The 9,734-nt window shown below is 51.1% G+C and overlaps 2 protein-coding genes across 3 annotated transcripts in view; one reads left to right on the forward strand and one right to left on the reverse strand.

Moving 5' to 3' along the window:
• top3b (DNA topoisomerase III beta) overlaps window positions 1-9,132 on the forward strand; it is a 9,534-nt gene extending 402 nt beyond the window's left edge. For both annotated transcript variants that reach the window (XM_060065249.1, XM_060065250.1), the window contains 6 exons: window positions 3,455-3,586; window positions 3,716-3,822; window positions 4,579-4,653; window positions 6,129-6,325; window positions 8,568-8,724; window positions 8,926-9,132. In XM_060065249.1, coding sequence (XP_059921232.1) covers window positions 3,455-3,586; window positions 3,716-3,822; window positions 4,579-4,653; window positions 6,129-6,325; window positions 8,568-8,724; window positions 8,926-9,117 — 860 coding nt within the window. In that variant the 3' untranslated portion in view covers window positions 9,118-9,132. The remainder of the gene's footprint in view (window positions 1-3,454; window positions 3,587-3,715; window positions 3,823-4,578; window positions 4,654-6,128; window positions 6,326-8,567; window positions 8,725-8,925) is intronic.
• On the reverse strand, window positions 831-3,017 carry LOC132467733 (interleukin-17D-like). The gene is made up of 3 exons (XM_060065251.1): window positions 2,945-3,017; window positions 1,496-1,656; window positions 831-1,288 (listed from the first exon to the last, which is right to left on the reverse strand). The coding sequence occupies exons 1-3, from the start codon at window positions 2,957-2,959 to the stop codon at window positions 1,060-1,062; spliced, it is 405 nt and encodes a 134-aa protein (XP_059921234.1). The 5' UTR covers window positions 2,960-3,017; the 3' UTR covers window positions 831-1,059.
• Window positions 9,133-9,734: the final 602 nt, after the last annotated feature.

A 9,734-nucleotide genomic window follows, 5' to 3' on the forward strand; every position in this document is an offset into this window, starting at 1 on the left:
GTGGGGTTTAAAGGTAGAGTCAGTAGATCCATCACAACGGAATAGCCTGGAATGGAATATGATAAGTATGTTATTATTAGTGTATAATACCTAGAAAATAATAATGTTAATATATTTTTTATCTTAGAATGAGCTCTTCATATCTATATGGAAGCGGGTCCTCTTCCAAGGAGGACTCCATGATTCTACTGTAGCCCAGAACGGACAAACTCCTCTAGAGGGAACGCATTTTTTTCAAACGTTCTGTAGGAGCGTTCTAATGAGTTATAACTTCTATGCATCTGAGAAGCTTCACCCTCTCAGATGTCTACTCCAACCTAACCGCCTGCTGAACCTGCTCAGGATCAGCTCCATGCTGCCACACACACGTTTGGGTTATTGTCAGTGCTTCATTGATCACTGGGACGCCCCTGACGTATAGCCTCTGAAGAATTCGGTGTGCATTCTTTAATAGATCCATGTTTAGAGAAGTTAGATATAAGGTTGTTTCACATGTTGTTTCACATGTTGATAACTCAAAGTATCGCTCTTTCAGAAACAGCGCGTACCGCAGTGCAAATCAACATTCGCTCCTTTTGAGATGAATGATCCTTATACTGGTACTGACCGTACTCAATATAGACCGTAGTCCATGAAAGAAGAGGGGTGAAGGGGGTATTCAGTCGGTATTTCCCCGCCAGGTGCTACTAAATGTATTCTCATCGGTCAACGTCATATATTATATAAAGCATAATATCCAACATACATATACATTTATTTATTAGTATTATATACATATTAATATGTATAGTAATATCAAGTATCGTAGCTTCTGCTCTCTAAGAAACACATTTCACTGTTAAAATGTAAGTTTATTTCATTTTGCACAAAACGCAGGTTTAGTTCTACAGTGTCTAAAGTGAAGGCGCTGCGACCGTAGCCCTGTGCTGGAGCTCGGTCAGGAGGCCGCTGGGTTGTCTACTGTATGGGAGGGTGTGTCTGGGCCTCCCGAGGAGGGAGGGCCTTTGTTAAGGGGGTGTTTCCATCATTGATTCATCGTTTATCGTGCCGCTGCGGCCCTCAGCTGCTCCGGGACACGGCACAGATGCAGGCGATGTTGATGGACTCGTACTCCAGGGAGTAGCTGGCCCTGGGGAAGCAGGCAGGGTTCCTCTTCAGGACCGGCACCCTCAGGGAGATGGGGATGGTCTCCAGGCTGGACGGGCCCTCCACGCCCTGGCAGGAGTGGCTGCTGTGGCAGTAGGCCTCGTGGATGATCCGGGGGATCCGGTCCAGGTCAATGTTCTCCCTGTAGAGGGAATCCGTTAATGACCCGTTAGCAACCAATTAACAACCAGGTAACAACCAATTAACAACCAGTTAACAACCAATTAACAACCATTTAACAACCAATTAACAACCAATTAACAATTCAGGATATGCTGTAGTGCTGGTTAGTGTAGTGCTGGTTGCTATAGTGATGGTTGCTATAGTAGCGTTGCAGTGTGGTCCTCACACGTAGGTCCAGGAAGCGATGCTCCTCTCGTTGATGCGGTGTGGCAGGTTGATGAGCTGGCCGTAGTAGTCGGGCAGGCTGCAGTAGGACTCGTCCATGCACTGGCTGCCCAGAGGCATGGCTAGGCTCTGGTGCAGCGCAAACACACACAGCACGAAGAGCTGGGAACACGGGGGGGGGGGGGGTTAAACTACCGCAGTCAGGGCTTAAACTACCAGTGGAGGAAGGGGTTAAACTACCGCAGTCAGGGGTTAAACTACCAGGGGAGAGGTTTAACTACCGCAGTCAGGGCTTAAACAACCAGTGGAGGAAGGGGTTAAACTACCGCAGTCAGGGGTTAAACTACCAGTGGAGAGGTTTAACTACCGCAGTCAGGGCTTAAACTACCAGAGGAGGAAGGTGTTAAACTACCAGGGAAGGTCGTGTTCCACTCGGCTCCCCTTGCGTTCATTCAGTGGCCTGAACCTGGCAACCCATCAGAGATCAGGTTCCTCAACCTGGCAACCCATCAGAGATCAGGTTCATCAACCTGGCAACCCATCAGAGATCAGGTTCCTCAACCTGGCAACCCATCAGAGATCAGGTTCCTCAACCTGGCAACCCATCAGAGATCAGGTTCCTCAACCTGGCAACCCATCTGAGATTAGGTTCCTCAACCTGACAACCAAATGGGGAGGAGGGGCCAGAAATACAGCTTCAAAATTATGAGGCAGATCCCACTTTAAACCCTCGCTGCCAATGTTGTCACATACGCTGTGATATTGAACATATTGTATCTAGCATCACTAGCTAACCCTAAGCCTCACACTAACCCTAGCATAGGAGCTACTTTAGCGTCACTTGCATAAGAGCAACCAAACAAAGGACCGTTCTGTGTCTCTGTTACAAGTCACTGATAATTGTTGTACTGTAAACATGCTATGCCATGCGTCCACCATCACCACATCCACCACCACATCCACCACTTTAACCACATCCACCACCTTAACCACGTCCACCACCATAGCCACATCCACCATCATCACCACATCCACCACCATAGCCACATCCACCACCATAGCCACCTCCACCTCCCTAACCACATCCACCATCATCACCACATCCATCACCTTAACCACATCCACCATCATCACCACATCCATCACCTTAACCACATCCACCACCTTAACCACATCCACCACCTTAACCACATCCACCACCTTAACCACATCCACCACCTTAACCACATCCACCACCTTAACCACATCCACCACCATAACCACCTCCACCTCCCTAACCACATCCACCACCTTAACCACATCCACCACCTTAACCACCTCCACCTCCATAACCACCTCCACCTCCCTAACCACATCCACCACCTTAACCACATCCACCACCTTAACCACCTCCACCTCCATAACCACCTCCACCTCCCTCACCCCAGCCCCTCCCCTGTGAAGCCGTTACCTGGATGTTGTCCATGAGTTTGGGGCTGGTGGTGGTGGTCCGGAGCTGGAGGTCCCTGTGGCTGGAGGAGGCGTAGTGGGGTCTCCGTGCTGATCTCCACTCTATTTATCTCCTGGTTCCACGGGGCCTGTGCTGTGAGGTGACGTCTCTTGACGTCAGCGTTGGGTCTTCTCCGTCGAGGTCATGAGTAGGACCTTTTTTGTGAAGGTGAGGGTGGGCATTAGCATCACGCTCATTAGCATCACAATCAGGGTATCTCCATTAGCGTTGAGCCTTGGGCGATGAGTGATTCATTTGGCAGGACATCACGGCGTAGCATTTAGCCCTGCTAGCCACGTAGCCTCCAGACTGGAGCCCACTTAGCGGGAACTGGTGAGGTTCGTCTGGAACCTCTTCAACAATGGATGACATTTGTCTTCAGCGTGCTGGGTGAGGGGTGAGAGGGTGAAGGGGTGAGAGGGTGAGAGGGTGAGGAGGTTCACTGGGCTCACCCGTCCTCTTGTCTTCCAGGGAGTTGTTCGAGCCGTAAGGGGCTGAACGGAGCGTGCTCCGTCCACGACTACCAGGGCAGCTTCCAGGGCCAGGTGGCACGCTTCAAGATGACCTCGGTCTGCGGCCACGTGCTGAGCCTGGACTTCATCGGTGAGCCAGCCCCACCCTGCCCCCCTACCCGGTCTCCCTCGCTGTGACCCCCGGTCCTCCCCCCCTCCCACGGTGTGAGCCGCGGCCGAATGAGCCCCCCCTGACGCTGTGCCACCCCCCCCCCCAAAGGGAAGTACAACGACTGGGACAAGGTGGACCCGGCGGAGCTCTTCAGCCAGGCCCCCACCGAGAAGAAAGAGGCCAACCCCAAGCTCAACATGGTCAAGTTCCTCCAGGTGAGTCCTGGTGGGACTGGTGGGTGCTGCTGGTTAGTGTGACGGTGCAGGTTGGTTACTGTGACGGTGCGGGTTGGTTAGTGTGACGGTGCAGGTTGGTTACTGTGACGGTGCAGGTTGGTTACTGTGACGGTGCGGGTTGGTTAGTGTGACGGTGCGGGTTGGTTAGTGTGACAGTGCGGGTTGGTTAGTGTGACGTGCGGGTTGGTTAGTGTGACGGTGCGGGCTGGTTAGTGTGACGGTGCAGGTTGGTTACTGTGACGGTGCGGGTTGGTTAGTGTGATGGTGCGGGTTGGTTAGTGTGACGGTGCGGGTTGGTTAGTGTGACGTGCGGGTTGGTTAGTGTGACGTGCGGGTTGGTTAGTGTGACGGTGCGGGTTGGTTAGTGTGACGGTGCAGGTTGGTTACTGTGACGGTGCGGGTTGGTTAGTGTGACGGTGCGGGTTGGTTAGTGTGACGTGCGGGTTGGTTAGTGTGACGGTGCGGGTTGGTTAGTGTGACGGTGCGGGTTGGTTAGTGTGACGGTGCGGGTTGGTTAGTGTGACGTGCGGGTTGGTTAGTGTGACGGTGCGGGTTGGTTAGTGTCACGTGCGGGTTGGTTAGTGTGACGTGCGGGTTGGTTAGTGTGACGGTGCGGGTTGGTTAGTGTGACAGTGCGGGTTGGTTAGTGTGACGATGCGGGTTGGTTAGTGTGACGGTGCGGGTTGGTTAGTGGGTGTAGCAGCTGTAGTTCTTCTAAAGTGTGTGTGTTAACAGGTGGAGGCCAGAGGGTGCGACTACGTCGTTCTTTGGTTGGACTGCGACAAGGAAGGAGAGAACATCTGTTTTGAGGTGAGTTTGTTTTACACATGCATCCCGCCTGGCAGATATAAATCGCGATTATTTTGCATTATTTAAATAATGCAAAATAATATAATACAATATTCCCCCTGTAGTGCGACTACGTTAACCGTGTACGCAGAAAAAAAGGGGTTGTGTAACCGCTTACAATTGTTTGTACTAGGGATGGGCATTTGAAGAAATTTTCTTGATCGAGCATCGCTAGAGTTATCGATCAATTATCGATTAATCATTAACTTTTTCTATGTTTTTTTTCTAATGTTTTTATCAATGAAATCTTTATTCCAACAATAATGTATGGGCCAAAATTAATACAATACAGTTAACTTGAAGACCTACAACTGTTTAACAGTTTTAAAATAATAAATACAGGCATTATAGGTTATAGGCCTATGCGGCGCTCGTAAAGTCCGAACAATGCGCCTACACGCGCTCTTAAAGGTTTGGAAACGATTCAACAAGACTAAATCTGTACCCTATTCCAATTACAATAAGTAGCGAATTTATCGGACAAAAATAATCAAACAAAGGCAGTAGGCTAAAAGTGGGCATTAAACTGTATAACTGTTTTGAAAAAAAGGGGGGGAAAAGGCCGACATATAATGCCTAAAGGCTGCAGCCGGCGCGCGGAAAAGGCTCGCAACAAAAAGATGAGCCACCCATTTACAAACAATTGCATGAACTAGTCTATCTAAAAGCAATACCTTATTGAACATATATAAGGCGGAACTTGTTGCTAAAATATCACAGTTTTGGCAAAATGTAACGACTCCAAGAGGCACCAGGCCGAAAGAAAAGCGGAGCGAGAGACAACACACATTAAGAAAAAAAAAAAGAGCGACTCACATACGGTGGTGACTGTCCCTACTGTCCATACAGTAACTCCAGCCTACATATTTTTGTTTAGGAATATAAGCATGTTAACATGCTCGGGGGTCAGACGCGAACGCAGCCTTGTAACTGTCAGTAGCAGAAAACACCCGCTCTGACGGGACCGAAGTTGCGGGGATGCAGAGGTATTGTCGCGCTAACTTTGACAGCCTGGGGAACCTTCTTCCATTCACTTTCCACCAGTCGGCAGGGTTATATTCAATTAAATGCTTCAAGACTCACAGTATGCAACACAACGTCCTTTTGATCGATAACAATATAAATTGATCGACGCATTTCTTAACGATCAATTATCGAGCATCGATTAATTATGCCCATCCCTAGTTTGTACCCGTTCAAACCACTAGTTTATCTAGGTGCATATTTTTCTTAGTTGGATGAGTATTCGTGTATTTCTGAATACATATTTAATTTTTCTGTTCTCCTCATCCTGAGCAGTCGACCTCTGACCCCTCAGCCGACCTCTGACCCTCAGCAGAGCGGCTGACCTCTGACCCTCAGCCGACCTCTGACCCCTCAGGTCCACTAGCGGACCAGCAGTTCACCGCTCCTCCCCGTCTCTCCGGTCGCCGCAGGTCCTGGACGCCATCGAGCCGGCGATGAACGCGCCGCGCGGCCGCGAGCAGACGGTGTTCCGGGCCAAGTTCAGCTCCATCACCGACACGGACATCTGGAAGGCCATGAGCCAGCTGGGGGAGCCCAACCGCAACGAGGCGCTGGCCGTGGACGCGCGGCAGGAGCTGGACCTCCGCATCGGCTGCGCCTTCACCAGGTGATAGCTCCTCACCGCTACTAGCTCCTAGCTCAAACTACCTGATACCTCCCCAGGTGTTAGCTCCTCTCCGCTACTAGCTCCTAGCCCAAACTACCTGATACCTCCCCAGGTGTTAGCTCCTCACCGCTACTAGCTCCTAGCCCAAACTACCTGATACCTCCCCAGGTGTTAGCTCCTCTCCGCTACTAGCTCCTAGCCCAAACTACCTGATACCTCCCCAGGTGTTAGCTCCTCTCCGCTACTAGCTCCTAGCCCAAACTACCTGATACCTCCCCAGGTGTTAGCTCCTCACCGCTACTAGCTCCTAGCCCAAACTACCTGATACCTCCCCAGGTGTTAGCTCCTCACCGCTACTAGCTCCTAGCCCAAACTACCTGATACCTCCCCAGGTGTTAGCTCCTCACCGCTACTAGCTCCTAGCCCAAACTACCTGATACCTCCCCAGGTGTTAGCTCCTCACCGCTACTAGCTCCTAGCCCAAACTACCTGATACATCCCCAGGTGTTAGCTCCTCACCGCTACTAGCTCCTAGCCCAAACTACCTGATACCTCCCCAGGTGTTAGCTCCTCACCGCTACTAGCTCCTAGCCCAAACTACCTGATACCTCACCTGGTGTTAGCTCCTCTCCGCTACTAGCTCCTAGCCCAAACTACCTGATACCTCCCCAGGTGTTAGCTCCTCACCGCTACTAGCTCCTAGCCCACACTACCTGATACCTCACCTGGTGTTAGCTCCTCACCGCTACTAGCTCCTAGCCCACACTACCTGATAGCTCACCTGGGGTCTCATTTATAACCGTTGCGTACGCACAAAACGGGGCTGAAAGTGGCGTACGTGACTTTCCACGCCAAGGTTGTGATTTATAAAAAACTAACTTGACGGGAGAATGTGCGCAGCCCTAAGCGAACTCTGACCCATGCGTACGCATGGTTTGGAGGAAAAGGAGAATTGGCGACACAGACGGTGTGGTGGTGAACTGAAGTCAGACCGAAGAATTGTAGAGTGAGAAAAACGATTATGTTTTATCATCGCCCTTCATAAGTTTAATTTCAACCCGTATCATGCGTTAGATCGATGTAATCAGAATAATTTAAGTCAACTGCGTTATTTCTCAGTTATAACTCCAGAAACATCTCCTTAGAATCTAAATGAAAATTCAAAATGAAAATTCTCTATATCTAATCCCGTCACTCCATACTGTCCACTGACGGCGCGACTGCATGGAATAAAGCATCTGTCCAACATGTGTCAATAACGTAATATTTTTATGTGACACTGTAAACACATAATCAAATGTCAATTAAATGTGGAAAACCAAGCCACACTCCTCATCACAATCGTTATATTATTGTCTTGCTTTTCATAACAAATCAGGCATTAAAAAGGGGTTATGTTCAAGAACATTTCACATGGGTGATTACAAACGGTTTATCCAAGGTGTTCTCGGTCAGTCTTATTACCCTAACCCTATAGTGGCGAGCCCCGTGCGTCATGCTGCACCACGGCACTGCTGGCACTGTTGGAGGACCATGCAAATGGCAGGATACGGAGGGAGAGGGTCTTCAGGGACCATAACGATTTATTGGTACATAAAAATATGTACCTTTATGTCAGACCACTTCTTTTTTAATCCTGGGACTGTGCGCTCCGTGCCACTGACAGAGTTCACTGCTGCAGCAACATGTTGCCACTCGCTCTGCTTTTTGTTGTAAGTGATCCCAATCCCGTGACCGCCGAACAAAACTACTTTTCGGGCCTCCCCCTCACCCACAAGTGTCTCCACTTCAACCTCAGTGAAATTTCGCTCTTTTGCTTTTCTCAGTCCTTCTGCCATTGTTTCCGACAAGACATAATACTTGCATCTGAGTCTGTTATATATGCAGATCGCATTCATGACGTCGTTTGCATTGACCATTTATGGTTAAAAGGGGGGCGTGTACAGGGCGGAACCTGAAGCTGATTCAGCTGCGCACACTTGTAGGCATTCTGTGATTTATAAAGCAAAGATTGCTTAGAGGTGTGCGTACGCAGGGTTTTATAAGTCGGAATATTTTTTGGCGCACTCAAAACTTGGCCTTTCGGCGTACGTACACTTTTAGTAACGATCCCACGCACAGTTTTATAAATGAGACCCCAGGTCTGCTGTTAGCTGTTAGCTGTTAGCTGTTAGCTGCTAGCTGTTAGCTGTTAGCTGCTCATTTACAGACTTTCCCTGTCTTCCTGTGTGATTGACATCAGGTTCCAGACTAAGTACTTCCAGGGTAAATATGGAAACCTGGACTCCTCCCTGATCTCCTTCGGGCCCTGCCAGACTCCCACCCTGGGCTTCTGTGTGGAGAGACACGACAAGATCCAGTCCTTCAAACCCGAGACCTACTGGGTCATCCAGGCCAAGGTAGGACCTCAGATGTGATTCTGCAGGTGTGTGACGGGTGCGCTTGATTCTGCAGGTGTGTGACGGGTGCGTTTTGATTCAGCAGGTGTTTGACGGGTGCGTTTGATTCTGCAGGTGTGTGACGGGTGCGTTTGATTCTGCAGGTGTGTGACGGGTGCATTTGATTCTGCAGGTGTGTGACGGGTGCGTTTGATTCTGCAGGTGTTCAAAGGGAAGGACGGCCCTCTGACGCTGGACTGGGACCGGGGGCGGGTCTTCGACCGGGAGGCGGGCCAGATGTTTGTGAACCTGGCCAAGACTTCCAGGGAGGCCCGGGTGAGAGTACACACACACACACTATCTACCTCCACACGGGCCACCTGTAGGTCAGTCTGTCCCACGGGGCCCCTGTAGGTCAGTGTGTCCCACGGGCCCCTGTAGGTCAGTCTGTCCCACGGGGCCCTGTAGGTCAGTCTGTCCCACGGGGCCCCTGTAGGTCAGTGTGTCCCACGGGCCCCCTGTAGGTCAGTGTGTCCCACGGGGCCCCTGTAGGTCAGTGTGTCCCACGGGCCCCTGTAGGTCAGTGTGTCCCACGGGCCCCTGTAGGTCAGTGTGTCCCACAGGGCCCCTGTAGGTCAGCCTGTTCCATGTGGCCCCTGTAGGTCAGTGTGTCCCACGGGGCCCTGTAGGTCAGCCTGTTCCATGTGGCCCCTGTAGCGCAGCCTGTTCCATGTGGCCCCTGTAGGTCAGTGTGTCCCACGGGGCCCTGTAGGTCAGTGTGTCCCACGGGGCCCTGTAGGTCAGTCTGTCCCACGGGGCCCCTGTAGGTCAGTGTGTCCCACGGGGCCCTGTAGGTCAGTGTGTCCCACAGGGCCCTGTAGGTCAGTCTGTCCCACGGGGCCCCTGTAGGTCAGTGTGTCCCACGGGGCCCCTGTAGGTCAGCCTGTTCCATGTGGCCCCTGTAGGTCAGTGTGTCCCACGGGGCCCTGTAGGTCAGTGTGTCCCACGGGGCCCCTGTAGCTCAGTCTGTT

The sequence above is a fragment of the Gadus macrocephalus genome, chromosome 11 (assembly GCF_031168955.1).
Source record: "Gadus macrocephalus chromosome 11, ASM3116895v1".
Classification (NCBI taxonomy): Eukaryota; Metazoa; Chordata; class Actinopteri; order Gadiformes; family Gadidae; genus Gadus; species Gadus macrocephalus.